The 20,083-nt window shown below is 45.2% G+C and overlaps 1 protein-coding gene across 1 annotated transcript in view; it reads right to left on the bottom strand.

The window, feature by feature from the left end:
- The window catches only part of col11a2 (collagen type XI alpha 2 chain), a 116,151-nt gene that overhangs the window by 8,017 nt on the left and 88,051 nt on the right, over positions 1-20,083 (bottom strand). The window contains exons 43-59 of the mRNA XM_062974296.1: positions 18,913-19,020; positions 17,629-17,736; positions 17,471-17,524; positions 17,287-17,340; positions 15,613-15,720; positions 13,501-13,554; positions 13,211-13,264; positions 11,573-11,626; positions 10,884-10,937; positions 8,067-8,174; positions 6,513-6,566; positions 6,361-6,414; positions 5,280-5,333; positions 4,011-4,064; positions 3,184-3,291; positions 2,294-2,347; positions 2,143-2,196 (exon numbers count right to left, since the gene is read on the bottom strand). Coding sequence (XP_062830366.1) covers positions 2,143-2,196; positions 2,294-2,347; positions 3,184-3,291; positions 4,011-4,064; positions 5,280-5,333; positions 6,361-6,414; positions 6,513-6,566; positions 8,067-8,174; positions 10,884-10,937; positions 11,573-11,626; positions 13,211-13,264; positions 13,501-13,554; positions 15,613-15,720; positions 17,287-17,340; positions 17,471-17,524; positions 17,629-17,736; positions 18,913-19,020 — 1,188 coding nt within the window. The remainder of the gene's footprint in view (positions 1-2,142; positions 2,197-2,293; positions 2,348-3,183; positions 3,292-4,010; positions 4,065-5,279; positions 5,334-6,360; positions 6,415-6,512; positions 6,567-8,066; positions 8,175-10,883; positions 10,938-11,572; positions 11,627-13,210; positions 13,265-13,500; positions 13,555-15,612; positions 15,721-17,286; positions 17,341-17,470; positions 17,525-17,628; positions 17,737-18,912; positions 19,021-20,083) is intronic.

The following is a 20,083-nucleotide window of genomic DNA, read 5'->3' as shown; positions in this document are numbered from 1 at the left end:
AAGACTGAAGATACCACCCTAAAATTAAAACCTGGAAAATGGGATTATGGAGGAGGTGAGGAATTTGATTAACTTTGGTGCTGATGAAGAAAACGGCTGAACTGACGAGAACTGACCTGAGAACTTTTGGTGTGAACCAGTGTGGTCCAACCAGCGGGCTATGGCCCGCATGTAGCCCACCAATTCATTTTTGTTGGCCCTTGCCCTTCTTACTGGAAAAATATTTTAATTATGTAATTAAATATTAATATTTTAATTATGTAATTTGTTTTCCTTCTAGAATGTCTCTGGTCCTCATATTCCTATACTAAAGTTTGATTGGTCCTCGGATAACTAAAGGTTGGACCACTGGTGCAAGCAATACATGCTTTCTTATGTGTTGTCAAAGGCTTTCACGGCTGGAATCACAGGGTTGTTGTGTTTTTTTTGGGTTGTATGGCTATGTTCCAGAAGTATTCTCTCCTGATGTTTCGCCCACATCTATGGCAGGCATCCTCAGAGGTTGTGAGGTAGAGGTTGCAAGGTATAACTTATTACCTCTGAGGATGCCTGCCATAGATGTGGGTGAAATGTCAGGAGAGAGTACTTCTGGAACATAGCCAAACAGCCCAAAAACACACAACAACCCCATGTTTACATAATCAGAGACAATAACTCTTTAAGTTAAGGAGGTTCAACGACATCTGTTCTGGAATTGATGTAGCTTCAGCAAATCTGAGATGAATGACAGGTTATCTGAACAACCTAATAATTGATAACCAAAAATTGCTACATAAGGAAACCCTTTTTCTCTTCCAAAGTGTGTCAGGCCTGCAGGAATGCCGCATTCTGGACACTCATCTCCTTCCAAGAAGCCCGGTGGACTGAATGAAGAACGATGTTGAGTACGAATGTCGAATGTATGGATTATGAGTGAATGTCAAGAGTATATGTGATTTTTCCCCCCTTTTTGTCTGTATAATCAATATAGCTATTATAAAACCAGTACTGCAGTCTGTTGGGCGTCATCCTGGACTACATAAGTCTCATTTAATAGATAGATAGTGGATAAATAGACATAGGGACACCTCTCTATAATCCCTTGCATGCCCAGACAGGCTTTGCTGTTTTCCCTCTTCCTATCCTGTTTACATCCACCCGTCCACTTGTTGTTTTTAGCAATGTGATCTCTGCAAGGATGAGGTAACTTCTTCAATTTAGATTGGAATTTTTATGGCCCCAAAGAGAAGGCACAGCCCATGCTGCTGGTCACCATTCTTCTTCCTCTGTTTGCTTCACCAAGAAGATGCATTTTGCCACTCTCGTAGGCAAAATGTAACTATCTAGAAATCTTTGTTATTTTACCTGCCTACCTTCCTTAGACCTAGCTTAGACAGCTAGTTAGCTCCAGAAACCTTTTCCTATCCACAATGGATTTCTTTTTGCCACAATAAATACCTTTTGAACTTTTAAGCTGACTTTGCAATCCTTTGCCATCCTGAAGAACAAAGGCTTTCTCTAAACTCACCTCACGTAAGTTTCCTACTGTTTTGGATGTGTGCTTCTGCACTCTGCTATTTTCTTAGGGATCTACCTCACTATGTCTGTTTTTATTGTTGCTTTTATTGTTGTTTTTATTGTTTTTATTGTTATTTTAAAGCTAAGTGTATTGTTTTTAATCTATTTCTGTAAACCGCTCCGAGCCAAACTGGGAGTAGCGGTATACAAGTCTAATATAAAATAAATAAATAAATAAATAAATAAATAAATAAATGGGTTATTTTGAGCCTAACAGCTCACAGATTCTCAACAGAGTCTGTGTGTCTACTTCTTTCTCTGAAAGTACCTGATGCTCTTTGTTCCACTGAAAACGGATTAAAGAACATTTTATGGTTCTAAAAGGTATTCATGACACTTCTCTGGACTTGCTCTATCTTGTCCGTCTCCTTTCTGAATGGTGTTGCTGGACACGGACAGGGTTATTATTCCTGGTGAGGCCAGACCAAAGAGCAGAATAGGGGGGCACCATGACTTCCCTCCATCTGGACACTAGACTTCTCTCAATGGATGCTGTGTCACATTGTTGGCTCGTGTCCAGCTCGTGGTCTCCAAACAAAGACTCCAAAATTGGAGACTAACTCAGGTTGGGAACGGCGGTCTCACCTTCTCTCCCTTGGCTCCGACGTCCCCTCGCAGTCCAGGCAATCCAGGGGGCCCCTGTGGAGGAGAGATAGGCAAGAACAGCCTTAGCGCTTGCCCCGCTGGCCTCACCCACCCTTGACCCCACTGTGGCCCCTGGAGGCCGGACACTCACCACTGGCCCTGGGGGGCCCGTTTGGCCCGTCTGCCCCGTCTTCCCTTGGGCTCCCTGAAAGAGAGAGGAAAAGATTGAATACTCCGCCCTTAGAGAAGCATGGATGCCGGGGATTCGGGGCTATGCTGTCCCTCTTTCCAGCCAGAAGTTCTTCCAAGGGAAGCATAACTAGGCATTGCCAGGACCCCCGTTGCTCTCCACAGGTAGCCTTGATCCCAATAGGTTATGGGCCCAGGTGGTTTTAAGAGATTCAGTTAAAACGGATCAGGAATGGGCAAACTTTGGCCTCAACCCCCTGACCCTTATCATTAGACACCCTACTTCAGCACAGGCCCCACATGCCTCAATAGATGAGGGGCCCCAGCATCCAGTCCCTGCCCCCCCCCCCCAATTTTGGTTGTGCCACTAATGCTCTCCTTACAATGGTCCCCCCCTCCGCCACTCCCAAAACCTTATCAGACCCACATTTCAGAACAGTACCCTGTAACCCTAATCCCCCCCCCCTTGAGGAAGGTGGCAGCATCTGGTCCCTATCCCCGATATTGCAGTGACCCCAGTGCTCTCCCCACAGTCAGTCATCCACCCCGCCTCCATCACTTACTTCAGCACGATCACCCCACTGCTCAAGGTAGTGGGGGACCCCAATGTCCAACTCCTGCATCCCCACAATATTGCTGTGCTGCAGCGGTCCTCCCACCACCCCCAAACCCTCGTCCTTGGATCCACACTTCAGCCCCCCAACCCCAATATGGTCCTCCCCCATTCAGTTGTGCCCACAATGCTCTCTCCTTAGAGTTGCTCCCCACTTCCTTATCCCCGGGTGCCCCATTGCAGCCCAGTCCCCCAAAGTAGGTCTGCCCCCCAACTCCCCCCTCCGGAGTCTTCCTCACCACTGATCCTGGGAGGCCCCTGAGTCCGTCTGTCCCAGGCTTCCCTGGGGTCCCCTGTGGCCCCACGGGGCCCGTCTTCCCTGGAGGACCCACGGCTCCTGCCTCCCCCTGCAAAGAAACACAGGAAGAGGGAGAAAGTGTTCAAAATGAATGAAATAAGCCAACCAATAAACAAGGAAAATCATGTTTCAACTAGTTTTATCGGCCAGCCACACTGGGACAAAGCCCACATACAACATCAGTCCAACCATCAATGTTTTCAGGTGCTTTTGAATAGAATGACCATATCATAGCATTTTTATATTTTACTTCTTCCATGTTATCATTTTTCTTTTGATTTGTCCGTTAGCTTTAGATTTCTAGATTATTTTTTTCTGCCTTTCTAGAGATAATTATTTTCAATTATTTGTGTTGTACAATGATACACTGCCATATAATGCAGTAGCAAACCTTATTTTATGGTTGGTGGCTCATATAATGCAGTTTAACTTCACTGAACTGCATTATATGTCTACACTGGCCTTATGATGGAGTTTCCAACTGCATTATAAGTCAGTGTAGACAGGCCCATAAACAACGATTCTAATGATCACAACATATAAATGAACACGGGTGACATGAACATCACCGAGAGCTGAGCTGAAAGGGGCCCTAGAGGCCATCTAGCCCACAGTCCAAAAATCCCCCTTTGGCTTCTGTTTTAAAGACTTCCAGTAAACTTAACCTTTAAAGGTGATTCTGCCTTGGTTGCCCAGTGTTTCTTCCTTGACTGGATCAATCCTTCAACCAGATAAGGGATGAGTTGTTTACCTCTTGGGGAGACTCACCTTTTTGCCTTTGCCGCCTTGCCTTCCTTCGGGACCTGGGGATCCAGCAGGGCCCTGATGGGGGGAGAGAGAGGGAGGGAGAAGAGTTGAAAGGCTCTTCAAACAGATGCAGAGCACGGATTTTTCTTCCTGGTATTGATGTCAGGATGGCTGATATTCCTGTGCTGCTTCTGTACCTCTTCGATACTGCCTTTCCCCTCCTGCCTCTTCTGCTCCGTTACCTGGCCTTAAGAGACTTCAACTCTTTTGGAATAGCCAGATACTCCTGTGCTGCCTCTGTGCCTCTTTTGTGCTGCGTTTCCCCTCCTGCTTTATCTTCCCCCAGTGTGATGTCCCCTGAACCCTTGGGCCGTGATCCTGCCTCCATTATGGACCACAGTGACGAGGACATGAGGTTTGTGCCGATTCAGCAAGACTCTGCCTCTTTCCAGCTGCTCCCTATTGACAATTCTAGTCCACAGCTCATTAAAAAGGCCCTTGAAACGGAGCCTTCTCCCACCAGTTCCCCTCCCTTTGATAGACGAATGTTTTTGGAAACTAGTAGGTTTGAGAAAGCTGGCAGGAGAAGGAGCACGCGATTAGCAACTAGAGAATCCGCTGATTAACCTGTTTTCCCCTGAGAATTCTCAGGGAGGATCGCATCTGGTTGAAGATGTTGTTTTAGACACCTGCTCTGTGAAAAGATTTGAAATTCCTCAAAAGTTCTGTGCGCGGGCTAGCCAGCGCGGAGTCAACGTATCAGTTGGAGGATTAACTTCACTTCCAGCCAAGTGTGGTCCGCGTTTGGATCTACTACCTTCCAGTCTAGCCGTGCCTTGCCTAGCCATGTTACCATGCCTTGCCTAGCCGTGTTTCCTTGCCTTGCCTCACCGTGATTCCAGCCTTGTCTTCAATACCTTGCCTTGGACTTTCATTGAACTCTAGCAAAAGACTTGGACGTTTCCCCACTCAAACTGCTTGGAAGTTTGAGTGTGTTTCGGTTTTCGGATTACAAACTTTAAACTCTAATATTAGACATTGGACAATATATTACTGGACTATATTTGACCTTTCCTGAAAGGTCTATTGATGAACTATATCTTCTGCTTGTTTTTGCTTTAATTCCTTAATTCCTTAATAAAGATATTAGATTGTTTATTGGCCTCGGTGTATTGGTTTCCAGTGCTCTCGCAGTCAGGGGTGTCACACCCAGCTCAGCCCTGTTTACTTTCTGGGAGAAAGAAGACCCTGCTCATTGGGCAAAAGCAGGATCCCGTCTTCCTGACTCACCCTCTTTCCTGGGGGTCCGGGAGGTCCGTTCTCTCCTGTTACACCTGGAGAACCCTAGAGATACAAAGAGATACGAGCAAGATATAAATAAATATAATAACAACATAAGGAATCAGACCAAGGTGGATGGGGACCCAGACTTTACATTGGCGAAAGGGCATTGTTTACAGACTTGGAGTACAATTCTGGAGACCTAGGTTCAATTCCCTTGGTGACCTTGGGCAAGTCATACTCTCTTAGCCCCAGAAAACTGTCAAGAAATTGTTAAATTGAGACACATTCACCTTCCATCTCAATTTACCTTCTTTCCGGCAATCTGGCTACCTGCACAGTCGCACAGAAATAAACACAAAGTTCCTGGCTGTCAGCTGAAGCCAGGGGCTCTTATCTTCAATTGAAGTAATTTAGACTATATACATAGTCTTGCCGGAGCATAGCATTCGAGCACCCAACATGATCGATTGCTGCTTGAGAAGCTAGTCTCTTGTTGCCTCCCACATTCCACAGCAATGATGAATGTCCTGTTGTGTATCTGGAAATCACTCACTGTTTCCCTTTAGCAATAAATCCCTACTCTATGCAATTAACTCTTGCATTACTGGAATGCTAGATTACTTACTGCATTACAGACACACACAATCAGTTTGCTTTAAACCATAAGTGAAATTTCAAAACTACACAATACAATACCTTAACAAAAACCCAGTGATAAGGTCACCTTAGAGTTGTCACCATCATAACTCAGAAATGACTTGATGGCATGCTACAAACAAGCAAACAACAACAATCTTATGCATATCTAGCTTGTGGTCTCCTAAGACTCCTAGATCCATTTCCCATGGACTGTTTCCAGGCCAGGTGTGCACCCTACATTTCTCGCTATTGAAATGCATTCAGTTAGTTTGGGCCAATCAGCTCTGTCAAGGTGAACTTGGAGGTCTCTTGTTCTTAGAGTTCAGCATGAGTTGAAGTGGATGAATCCCCAAATCAAGCCAATGTCAGAGGGGCTAGGTTTGGGTGCAAGTGCAGATAGAGAAGCCCCCGCCCACAACCCGCCTTGATCCTGGACCGGGACACTTACCGCTTCTCCGGGCTCCCCATCTTCTCCGCGATCACCCTTGGCGCCATCTTGGCCCTGCGGAGGAGGAGGAAGAGAGGCACCATGGGCCCTCCTCGGTCAAGGCTCCGGGCCCCCTGGGAGGGCTTCTGGGGGAAGGGGAGGGCCATACTCACCCGTGGCCCCATTCCACCAGGTGGTCCGGGGTCTCCGGGAAAGCCAACGGGACCCTAAGAGAGAGGGAAGAGGGAGGTAGCCGTCACCATAAGTTATAGCAAACCTTATTGGAACGAAGGACTTTGGGTCCAAGAGCAACATAAAGTTGATGGGGTGATGGTGAGCTTTAAAGGCTATTTTAGTTGTACCGTTTTTCCCTAAAAATAAAACATTGTCTTATATTTATTTTTCCTCAAGAAGACACGCTATAGCTTATTTTCAGGAGGTGTCTTGTATGGTAAAACAATCTACGTTTATTCTAATATAATTAAGTCATCTTCTTCTGGAACATCTCCAAACCCGGATATCCATCCTGATTTTCTTGCAACGCCATTTCCTTTTGAACCATTGGCCCCAATCTTTCATGTCGAGCTATAGAGCTCTCATTAAAGGAGCAGCTCTTATCCATTTCACCTCCTCGGAGTGCATTGGCAGGAACACTGTCAGGATTTTATCGGTCACCTCTGAGATAGCAGCTATCACAATGGGGCAGATGGGTGTCAGGGTATTGTATATTGTGAAATGTTAAAATCAATCTGGGTTATTAGAAATGCCTTATGTGTTAGTTTTTCGGCAAGGCATTTCAGCAGTTATGGAGTTAATGAGAGTCTGCTATGATTGACGTATCACAGGACCAATGGGGTCAAGTTTGTTTTGACCGGGACTTTCTTTCTTGTTCCTGTGGAATGCGGAGGAGTTTCCTGAGCTGTGAGCAGTGTGTGTGTGTGTGTGCATGAGTCACTTCGGCAAGAGCACTCATGGAGGGAAGGACTGATTTGCTCTATTTGTATATAGTCATGTAAATAAAGATATATTGCCATTGGATTTCCAACCGAACCCTCATCTGCTGGAGTGTGTTTGTCCAGTGCTGTATTTCCACACGGGGAGACAGTCTGGAGAAGGAGGTGAAGACCGGGATGGTGAATTTTTGGATTACACTCTGCTACCCATCATCCCCTGACAATGGGAAGGGCTGCCCGTCTTCTTTAGTGCTCCACGCTGGTACGCTGCATAGCCGCACCTATCATTATGTCTTATTTTCGGGGTATGGCTTATATTGCGCAAATGCTTAGAAATCTTACTACGGCTTATTTTATGGGTATGTCATATTTTCGGGGAAACAGGGTACTTACTGTATTTTAACTTCATATCCAGTCACAAATATTTACATTTGCCTTCTTTAGAATTTTTATTAGGCTGAGTCGTACAATTGTTAGTCACCTTGAGTCATGTTACATAGTGTAATGTGGTATTTAGGGTTCTGGGATCAGGGACGCTCAACCCGTTCCTCTTGAGAAAGGCCTGTTGATGGGCTCTTTGTGGGGACAATTAGAATAATCAGATCCTAGAGTCGGAAGGGGACCCCAGGGGCCATCCCGTCCAACCCCCTTCTGCCATTATGCAGGAAAAGGACCATCCAAGCACCCCCAGAAAATGTCCATCCAGCCATTTCCCCTCCATTGCCAGCACCATCATTTCTCCCTTCCCGGCATCCCTTTGTTGTCCCCACTTACAGGGTTTCCCTTGGGTCCGTCGTCCCCGGTGGGCCCTTTTCCGCCCGGCGGCCCAGGGACTCCAGCAGCTCCGGGTTCTCCTTTCTCTCCCCTTTCGCCTCTGGGGCCCTGAGAGCACAGAAACAAAGAGTCACCACAGGTGGACACACCATCACCCCCCTTGTAATTCAAAACACTTAAGATTCCCCCCCCCCCATTGTCTTTGCCTTCTTTGCTGAGGCACCACACTGCTGATTCGTGTACAAACCGCCCCACTCCTCTTTAAAGGGGACATTTAATAATGAAGGCTACTAAGCTCAACTGCTCTTCATCAGCCTCAGTTCTCCATCTCTGGATCTGCCCTAGTGCACTTCCACTGATTGAATTATTCTTTGCCTTCTCTGCAGAAGCATCACACCACTGGCTCATGTTCAGCTTACGATCTCACCCTCGTTTATCACCCTCGCTGCCCTCCTCTGAGACGGCTCCAACTTCACTTCATTTGGAAACAACGCTTCTATTAAAGCAGGTTAAAGTTTGTGCGGTGGCATGTTGGTCTAAAGACCATTTCTACCTGGGCCAGTGCCTCCAAAAACCATAACCTTGGTCTTGGAGTAAATTATTGACAGATCTTCCTCTTGGCAGCAGGTACCGAAAGCCTTCAGAAGATTTTTAAGACCCAATTGAAAGAGAGACACGAGGACTAGATCGTCTGCGTACATCAGGATTAAAATCTTTTTGTTCCTGATTACTGGTGAAGGAGAGTCAATTTTATCTAAACAAGACACTAAATCATTCATATAGACGTTAAAAAGAGTGGAGCCCATTAAACATCCCTGTTTTACTCCCAAAGCAAAGTATGATCTGACTTTTGCTGCAGCATCACACGGCTGCCTCGTGAACAGGACCAACGTTTGTGTCTGCAGGTCTTCCCCTTAATGCCAAAATCCTTTCAGATAAGTCTTCTCATCCTCCTCTGCCTTCTCTGGATCTGCTCCAACTCCCCTTCATTTGGAAACGATGTTCTTTTTAATGCAAGCAGAATTGGTATTCACCTTCGTTGCTGCAGCATCACACTCCTGGCTCATATTCAGCAGTGCAGAATACAGCAGAACTGTGACTTCCCTTTACTCTCAGACTATACTTCTATAAATGCAGGCTTACAGTGGTATTCACCTTCATTGCTACAGCATCACACTCCTGGCTCATGTCTGTTGGGAACTAACACTCATTCATGCACCCTAAATGGTTTGTCTGTATGTCCTGTCTTTGTTCTCTTCCTTCTTGTCCATTTTATGATACTCCTCCAGTTAACATTTGCATGGATCTTTGGGTATCTTCTAGAAAGGTAGTTGTGCTGCAAGTCACGTAGGCGATGCCTTTGAAGTTAAGAAGTTATAAAGAGAGGTCTCCTCCTTTGTTCCCCATTTATTGTCTTGTCCATTCCAGTCCAGTCCCAGTTGTTGGTTATACAGTCTGCTTGGGCATGAAGCATGGCCCTGCCTTCTTGGGCCTATGTAAAAGCTGAGGAATCCACCTTTTATTCTCTATTCTTTTCGATATACTGCAACAAAGTTACTTGTCTGTACCTGTGTGATGCTTTTGCACAAGCTGTTGTGAGTAAACTGTTTTTTATTATATCAACCAGTTGTTGTGGGGTTTTTGATTTGGTGTACTGAATTCATTTTGTCTGCGTGTGTTGGGGCAAGCGGCAGAGGATTTTTCAGAGGATGAGGGAAGTGATGGGGGAGTTGATGGGTTTCAAAGTGAAGAGTCTGCTAGTGATCAGAGAGAACTGCAGGCCAAGGAGGATGTTTGGGATTCCTGTGCTCATTTCCAGACAACAGAAAAGCGAAGATTTCATTTCCCTTGTGAAATAGCCATCAGCCGATGGGGAGTTTTCCCGAGAAGCCAGATTAGATTTGAGAATGGAGGGAGTGAAGAATAGACTAATTAAACGTTCAGAGGGAATCCGTGAGACGTGTTAAAGCCCAGATGTGTTTGGCATGATCTCATGGCTACTTGGGCTTAAAGTAGGGGCTTTGGGCCTCAAGCTCTCAGAGGAGACAACGTTGCCATAAGGAAGGATTTCCTGTCTCGGCTCTCAAGTTCATTATTCAAGTTCCCTGTTCTGGTTCATGCCTGTGTTCCTGGAAGGGTTGACCTTGGAAAAAGTACTTGTTTTCCTGCTTACGGATTTAAGTTCTTGTTTTCCTGCTTATGGATTTATGTTTGAATGACTGCTGTGGACTTTGGTTCTCTTGACTTTCTGTACTGAGACATTTTTGCATTGCTGCTGTTTTTCATTTTCTACTCTATTGCCCTTTTCAGAAATGCCCTTTTTTCCTTTTGTACTTGCTTTCTTTCACAAACATTTATAAATAGTACTACTGTGATATGGGGTGAAAAGGTGTTTCAGGGCTAGAATGCAACAACGTGCATGCTTTAGGGGGCGGCTGTGGTCAACTATTTTTGGTCAGCTTAACTCTGCCTGTTTTTCCCTTTTAAACGCAAGTTGTTCTAACTTTATACCTCAGCTCAATTCCGTTGTGTTTTTGACTCTGCTAATGTCTGGCCTAACAGCCTGAGACCTTTCACATTTTAGCATATACATCCAATAATGTTCATCAGTGCAGAATCCGGTTGGATTATTACTTCCCTCTACTTGAACACTATGTCTCTATTAAAGTAGGCTGAGAGAGCATTCGCCTTTGTTGCTGCAGCACCAGACTCCTGGCTCATGCTCCTGGCTGCCTGCCTCTGGTCCTAACCCAACTTATCTCTGTCCTTAATGTTGGTGTGTGTGTGGAAACAAGTAAAGGGTGGGGCAGTGCATACCTTTCCGCCGGGCTCCCCGGTGACCCCCGGTCCCCCCGGCTCCCCTGGATCGCCCTGAAAAGACAAAAGCAGGAAGAGTTGTTAGTGGCTCGGTCCCATCAGGGTTGGTTGCCTCCTTTTACATTGATAGATGCCAGATAAATGCTGCTTTCTGGTTGCTTGGGAGTCATTTTACAAGACAGGCCATGCTATTCCACACCATCAACTCTGCATTTACATTATATTCATAGTGAAATACAGTCATTAATAACAAATTAAGACAAACTTGATTTAATGGAAAACCACTTTGGGATGGCAGTGTGCAATTTTACTTAATTGGCAGTGAAAATTGGTTTTCATGGAAAATATTTTTTCATATATATATTATATTATTTCATATATATATATGAGAGTGCTGGTTGCATGAATTCTAGTTAACGGAGGATCTACTGTAATGGTATATATATATATATATATATATATATATATATATATATATACACACACAACCATTGTACACACAACAGTACGAGTCTGAATTTAAATGCAACTTGAATTCGACACGGGGTGGATGGACTCAGATCTACAATTGCAATATACCAAAAATAAGAATCACGAAGCTGGAAAGGTTTCTCAAGGCCATGCAACCCAATCCCTTTCTGCCGGGCAGAATGGCACAATCCAGTCCCTCCTGGCAGATGGCCACTCACCTTCTGTCCTGGTGGACCGAGGTTCCCGATGCCTCCGGGGGGGCCTTGCGGACCCTGCAAGGAGCAAAAGATAAGGAGACACATCCATGATATATCAACTGATTGGCAGTTATTGTGAAGGACACTTCCCCCTTGATTGGTAATAACCCAGAATTCTCTGCTTCAAATAATCCTAGAGTTGGAAGGGACTCCCAGGGCCATCTAGTCCAATCCCCTTCTCCCAGGCAGGAATTTAGTCAGCATTTATATTCCACCCTTCTCACCCAGAAGGGGACTCAGGGCGGATCACAGAACACATATACGGCAAACATTCAATGCCGTTTGACATACAGGACAAATAACAGATAGAGGGGTATGTCGGCATTTTTCCAACTTCAGCATCTTGGAGGTTGTGCTCAATTCCAGCCACAGTGGGGTGCTGTCGCTCCATCCGTTACGATGATGAGCCCTTGTTCACAAACTCTTCCTTCTGTTCTTTGATCGCCGGCATTTCTGGTATTTCCTTTTATGGTGCCCTAAAATGCCTCCCCGCTTAAGCGGTGCCTAATTTCTCTACTCACAGCTCACAGCTTAGGTGGACAGTGAGCTCGGCTAAAAGTTGGGTGCTCACCCCGTCCCAGGCTTTGAACTGCAATGTTTTGGTCGGTAGAGATCTATTGCTGATGATGATTAGCCAGCTGTGCTAAAACCAGGAATACACACCAAAAAACTTCTCGACAGATGGCCATCCACCCTTTGCTTAAAGGCTTCCAGAGATGAAAACTTCACAGTCAGTCAACATGCCACTGGAGTTGAAAGGGACCCCCAGAGTCCATCCAGTCCAACCCTCTTCTCCCAGGCAGGAATGCACAACCAAGACCTTCCCAAGAGATGGCCATCCACCCTCAACTTGTTTCCTCTGGACTTAGGATCGAGAGTCACTAAGATGAGAAGAAGTTTCAGTAATATACTATACTATGTTTTCTAGGGGAGTGGCGGCATATAAGTTTGAAAAATAAATAAATAAATAAATAAATATGTTTTGATGAAGCTGGTAAAACAAAAAGCAATCCGAGGCTTTTCCATTGGGTCACAAAAGAGGAGCAAAGGAGCTGTAAAGGGTTTTGTATCAAGGGAATGGTTAATTTAGTGAAATGTTTAACTCATTGTTTCAATGTAAGTGTATGTTTGGTTTGGTAAGCAATTCAGTACAGAAGTAGTTAATTGCATAGAGCAATGATTTACTGCCTAGAGGGAAAAGGAATGTGACTTCCACTTTTGCCTGCGTAGAAGGAAGTATGTCACAGAGAATGGAATTTGGGAGGTGCTATTCTTTACTGATAAGAGTTCTTGTAGTCGCCATTAATCCTTCTTTTAGAGTAACATGTGTCCAAGCAGCTCCGGCTGCTATTTTGTGTACATAGCTGTATAATAAAGATTTATTAACACCAGGATTGGCAGACAGCTATGCAGTCTTATTTGTTCAGGCTACTAGGCAGATGCTGAGTTGCCGAATGGAGGGGAGAATTGAGACAGAAGGCTGTAAATGTCTCAATATATCCGCCTCACATCCATCCGTCATCCCACGTTGACATTTTGGTCATTATATGATTGAACCAAGATATAGGTAGGCAATGGGGCAATGGGGGTGTCACTCACGCTTGCTCCAGAGGCTCCGGCGGGGCCTCGAGGTCCAGGAGGTCCTGGTGGTCCCTATGGATGGAGAACACGTATGAGTTAGGGTCCTGCCTCTGTCCCAGACCTTTCTCTTCATGGTTCAAGGCTGAGATCCCCTGGTCCATCCCATCCTACTGTTGGGAGGGAACCGCCAAAGGCCATCTAGGCCAACCTGCTTCCAATGCACAGGGATCCACAGCACAAGCCCTCCCGAGAGAGGCCCACCCAGCCTGTGTTTCAAGACACTGAGGAAGGGCTCAACGCTCACTCACCAAGGGCCCCACGTCTCCGGTTTCGCCTTTCTCCCCTGATGGACCTGGCATGCCCTGTTTGAAGGAAAAGAAAGGTCTCAGGGGTTATATAGCTACAGATGGAGAAGGGGTCTCCAAGGGCCATCTAGTCCAACCCCATTCTGGCAGGGACAGCACTTCCCAAAATAGAAGTACCCCCAACACTACAAAGGCAGTCCATTCCACTGTTGAGCTGGGCTCTGGATTGTAGAATACAGTTATAGAAATGTAAAGCTGGAAGGGGTCCCCAAGGGCCATCTAGTTCAACCCCACTTTGCCAAGGTCAGCACTCCGCAAAATGCCCCCAGATAAGAGGATCTCCAGAGACAGAGAGCCCCACACCTTCCGAGGGAGTCCAGTCTGCTACTGAACTGGTGTTATATTATTACGTATTATCATATTTAAAAGGTTCTTCCTAATGGTTTGGTGGGAAACCTCTCCCCAAAGAGACCCATCCAACTTCTATTCGAAGGTCTCCAAAGACAGAAAGTCCACCATTCCTACTTTTTAAAAGTTCTTCCTCTTGTTTCAGTGGAATCTCCTTTCTTGCCATTTGAATCCATTGGTTTGTGCTCTCCTTTCTGGCAATGCTGGCTCCCCTTCTCTATTAAAGTGAAAGATGGCTGTTCTGCTGCGTGGGATCCGAAAGCAACCCTAGTTGTTGCTAAGCTCAGTTCCCACTGTGAGTTTTCTGGGCTGTCTGGCCATGTTCCAGAAGCATTCTCTCCTGACTTTTCACCCACATCTATGGCAGGCATCCTCAGAGGTCGTGAGGCAATTCCTGACAGAGTGATGGTTTATATAGTGTGAAATGTTCACTCATTGTTAAAGCAAGTGTGTAATGCTTCGGTCAGCATTCCAGTAGAGAAATGGTTAAATGCATAGAGTTAGATTTACTGCTAGAGTGACTTTATGTAGCTTCCATCAGGTAGCCGGATATCAGTCACTGGAAAGGAATGTGAGCAGTGACAAGTTTACTGATAAGGTTCTTCACTGGTTGCCATAAATCCTGCCAGACATGTGTGTTAGCTGCTCCAGCTGCGCTTATGTATATAGCTGTAAATTACTTCAATAAAAGTTCTGAACTGCCAGGCTCGGCAGACAGTTATGCGTGGATGTTTGTTCGTGTGTCTAAGCCAGGGGTCCCCAAACTAAGGCCCGGGGGCCGAATGCAGCCCCCCAAGGTCATTTACCTGGCCCCTGCCCTCTTATATCAGTTTTGCTAATATCATATATTGTATATACATATAATATTGATAATAATATAATCTAATACAATATAATACTTATAATAATAGTATATAATAATATTAATTATATATTATATGTTACATAAAATATTACTAATAATATTACAGTATAGTGGTATAGTTTAATATAGTAATATATGATGCTAATATTGTGCAATGCTAATAATATAATATATTTTATGTACATCTAATTTGTAAGCTTCTCTGAGTCCCCTTCGGGGTGAGAAGGGTGGGAAATAAATGTAGTAAACAAATGTAGTAAATAAATAAATACATACATAAATTTTAGGCTTAGGCTCACCCTAATTCTGAAATGACTTGAAGGCACACAACAACAACAATCCTAATTAATCTGACTGTCTCATTGGCCAGAAGCAGGCCCACACTTCCCATTGAAATCCTGATAAATTTATGTTGGTTAAAATTGTTTTTATTTTTAAATATTGTATTGTTCTTTTGTTGTTGTTGTTGTTGTTTTTGCACGACAAATAAGACATGTGCAGTGTGCCTAGGAATTTGTTTTTTTCAAATGATCATTTGGCCCCTCAACCATCTGACCGGCTCTCTGCTCAAAAAGTTTGGGGACCCCTGGTCTAAGCAGATACTAGATTGCCGATGGAGGGGAGATTGAGACGGAGAGCTGTAAGCGTCTCAATTTAACCCTGACATTGACAATTCCCACTCTGTCCGACACTTCCCTGCTCCAGTTTCTTTGGAAATCCAGAATCAGAGGGGTCCCCTAAAGTCCATCCAGTCCAACCCCCTTTGGCCAGGGAGGAAGGCACCCTTAAGGCACTGAAAGAGGAAAGAGCAGAGTCTCGTGGGACCGATTTCCAGGACTCACCTGCAACCCGATGGGCCCTGGAGCCCCATTGAACCCTCTGGTCCCTTCGTCGCCTTTGGCCCCAAACTGTCCCTGGGTGCCCCGGGCCCCTTGCTCTCCGTCAGCGCCCTGCGGAAGAGGAGGAGACGATGCAATTAGGGGAAGAAACACGGGGAGGAAGCCATCGGGGCTCAGGATCCGCCTAAGCGTTCTTCTTGCAGGTTGAGCCTCGCTTACCCAAAATCCTTGCGACCAGGATTGTGTGTTTGGAAAATGCATTTTAATTGTATTTATTGTGTTTTTAACCTAACACCCACATCTACCGTATACAGGGCTGTGGCCAGAAAAAAATTTCGGGAGGGGTTTTGAAAATTTCGGGGGGGGGGGGGTTAACCCCTAGCACACACCCCTCCCCGCTACAAATCTGTCAATATCTGCTTGAAATAGTGCCAGGAGGGACTCTTAATGTTTTGTGTCTCATAGACTTAGCATGGGGATTTGGTTAACCAGTTAAAATTCATGAGTAAACCAGGTTTTTTTTTATAACCTGAAAAATTTCGGGGGGGGGGGGGGTTGAACCCCTAAACCCGCCCCCTCGCTACAGGCCTGACCGTATATACTCGAGTATAAGCTGACCCGAATACAAGCTGAGGCACCTAATTTTACCACAAAAAACTGGGAAAAACTTATTGACTCGAGTATAAGACGAGGATGGGAAATGCAGCAGCTACTGGTAAATTTCAAAAATAAAAATAGATATTCATAAAATTACATTAATTGAGGCATCAGTAGGTTAAATGTTTTTGAACATTTATATAAAACCATAAGTAAAGATAATAAAAAGGCTTTAATAAGATAAGACTGTCCAACTCTATTACCCATATACTCGAGTATAAGCCGACCTGAACATAAGCCGGTCAGGATCCTCACTTGAGTATAAGCCGAGGGGAGCTTTTTCATCCCTAACAAAGGTCTGAAAAACTAGGCTTATACTTGAGTATATATGGTATTACATTATGAAACACCATTTTTGTTCCTGGTTATGGTTTTGTTCCTGGAAATGTTATTTCCTAATTGGTTCTATCAGAAAAACATGGGAAAAGTTTATTAAGCAGCAAAATATTTGCTTCAGCAGGACAGACATCACCCTGGAGCACATTTTGTGACAGTCTTTCAATGAATATTGCCTCGAATCTCAACTAATTCATCCTCATTTGCGGCAGCCACAAAAGCGAAATTTCTGGAGTAGAACAACTACTTTCAGAGTAAGGACCACACAAGTAAACAGGACTTTCAAACCAGGAACAGAACTTTTTTTAAAAAAAAAAAAATCTTATTTCCCATACTTCCCATACTTGTATCCCACCCTTCTGTTGTTGTTGTTGTTGTTGGTTAGACCCTACTTCTTCTCTATGAAAGTAGACTCAAGATGGCTCACACTAAAAGTTATCACAATGTGTGACCAGACCAGCACAATATACAGCCCACGGGCCATATACGGCCCTTCAAAGGGTGTTGGGTGGCCCTATCATCCTGGCATTTGGAGAGAAGGGAGGGCCATGGTTATAAGGCCATTGTAGTTCAATGCAGTTCAGCCACATTATATGAATCCACCATAACCATGTAATGTATTTTCAGACTCTATTTCTCTCTATGTATATACATATATCCCCAGTTTTGCCCCATTATACTTACTGCAGCTCCTGGTTGCCCAAGGCCTCCAAGGGGTCCGGGTGGGCCGGGGGGACCCTGCAGAGGTGAGATCATGAATATTACATATTATTTCTCAAAGACCTTCAGTGACAATGACAGAGGGGGTGGGGACAAGAAGGCTATATACGCCCCCCCCCCACTTCCTCCCTTTCGGGTCCATACTCACGTGCTCCCCTTTGCCGCCTTTGGGGCCCTTCTTTCCGGGGTCCCCCACTTCGCCCTGAGAGGAAGAGAAAAGAGAAGGGGGTCACGGGTCGGAGTTCCAGCTTGGGGTGAATGCCCACCCAGAGGACACGGGGGTCCGGCCACACAGGGGCCTCTTACCTTGTCTCCGTCCTCTCCGGGGCCACCGGGGGGCCCTGCGGGGCCAGGGAGGCCAACTGGACCCTGGACACCATCACGGCCAGACGGACCGAGGGGCCCCTTCTCACCCTGTCAGTGGGGGGGGGGGATGGGATGGGATACAGAAGAAATGGCTCAGTCTGGCTGCATTTAACCTTTGGCTGCATCTGAACCTTTGGTTTCATTTGCACTTTTGTTTGCATTTGCACTTTTGGCTGGATTTGAACCTTAACATCTGAACTTCTGGCTGTACAGTAGAGTTCCGGTTATCTGACTTCTGGTTATCCGACCCACCGTATTATCCAACGTGCCAGGCCGGGCACTTTAAAGAAGCCCGTATGTTGCAAGGCAGCAACATGGACCGGGCTTCTCTAAACTGGGTACTTGCTGGAGGGATGAGACCCTTCCTTTCGGCAAGCACCCGATATTTGGCCCGCCCGTTTATGTCAGATAACCAGAACTCTAATGTATTTGAACCTTTGGCTGCATCTGAACCTTTGGTTTCATTTGCACTTTTGTTTGCATTTGCACTTTTGGCTGGATTTGAACCTTAACATCTGAACTTCTGGCTGTACAGTAGAGTTCCGGTTATCTGACTTCTGGTTATCCGACCCACCGTATTATCCAACGTGCCAGGCCGGGCACTTTAAAGAAGCCCGTATGTTGCAAGGCAGCAACATGGACCGGGCTTCTCTAAACTGGGTACTTGCTGGAGGGATGAGACCCTTCCTTTCGGCAAGCACCCGATATTTGGCCCGCCCGTTTATGTCAGATAACCAGAACTCTAATGTATTTGAACCTTTGGCTGCATATGAATCTTTGGTTTCATTTGAACTTTTGTACTGAGAATTTTTTTCACTTGAATTTCATTAATTTTTTTAGTTTGTAATTATTTTTTTATCGTTTTATTAATAATTAAGTAATTATTAAGTACTAAAATATTAATTTTTATTATATATTTTATATGAAAACTTTAAAATACAACTTAAATCCCCCTATAATAATGATTAAAAAGAATACACTAGAATTAAAACAAACCAATACATTCTAAAATAATCCTCTCTGTGAGTCCCCCCATTCAAACAAAATAAAAATAGAGACATTTGTAATATCACTCTCTTATCTGACTGACATTCAGCAAAAGCATGCCATAGGGGTGCGCTGGACACCCAGATAATGCCATACTAGAAACCCCAATGGAGGGGGTCTCCCAAATCCCCGCCCGCCATTTGCCCCCCAGCAAATAACCAAATCACCCCTACTTACAGGGACACCCTTCTCTCCGGCCGGTCCGGGTGGTCCTTGTGGGCCAGGTCTCCCTGGGGGTCCAACGGGTCCTCCTGAGCCTGGGCCCCCCCTCTCTCCCGGAGACCCCTGGAAAGACAAGGGGAAAGTGGGGCTTAGTGCTGCTTTCAGAGAGAGACAAAGAGGGACGGGAATGTGGGCTTGTGGCTTGAGCATAGTCCATGAGAAAGAGATCTAGGAGTCTTATTAGCGAACCACAAGGAGAACAGGAGGCAAGAATATGATGCGGCAGCTCAAAAGGCCAACACGATTCCAGGCTACATCAAAAGGAGTTTAGATAAAGGGAAGCCCTAGTCGCTTCTTCCGCTTTGGACAGGCCTGGAAGGATGTCCCTGAGTCCAGTTCTGGGCAAGACCATTCAAGAAAGAGATGATAGTCAAGCCAGAAGATGTCCAGAAAAGAGTCACTAAAAGGGTTAAGGGTTTGGGAACGGGCTTTAGTACAGTTAGGGCCGGGCTTTAGCACAGCTGGCCAATCACCACCTGCAATACATCTTACCAATCAAAAGCTTGACAGTTCAAAGCCTGGATCGGGGTGAGCACCCCACCTTCAGCTCAGCTCACAGCCCATCTGAGTAGATAAATTAGGTACTGCTTAAGCGGGGAGGTATTTTAAAAGGAAAATGCCAGAAAATGCCAGAGATCAAAGGAAAGGAGGAAGTGTGTGACCAGGGCTCTTTGATATGGAGGATGGAGCAACAGCACCCTCCTGTGGCTGGAATCGAGCACAACCTCCAGGACGCCGAAGATGGGGAAATATAATTTATAATTAATAATTTAGTAATTATTAATAATTAATAATTATTAATAATTTTAACTGTTTTATAGTGTATTGTACAATTTTTATATGTGTGTTTTATTGTAAGCCGCCCTGAGTCCCCTGTTGGGTGAGAAGGACGGGATATAAATATTGTAATAAAAATAATAATTAAAAATATACCCCTATCTCTGTTGTCTGTCCTGTCTGGTTAACGGTACTGAATGTTTGCCGTAAATGTGTTCTGTGATCCACCCTGAGTCCCCTTTGGGATGAGAAGGGCGGAATATAAATGCTGTAAATAAATGTAAATAAATAACTATGAATCCCTATGAAGGAGCTGGGGATGGTTGGCTTGGAGAAAAGAAGCCTGCAG

This window comes from Anolis carolinensis, chromosome 2, assembly GCF_035594765.1.
Source record: "Anolis carolinensis isolate JA03-04 chromosome 2, rAnoCar3.1.pri, whole genome shotgun sequence".
NCBI lineage: Eukaryota > Metazoa > Chordata > Lepidosauria > Squamata > Dactyloidae > Anolis > Anolis carolinensis.
This window is presented reverse-complemented; position numbering and strand designations above follow the sequence as displayed.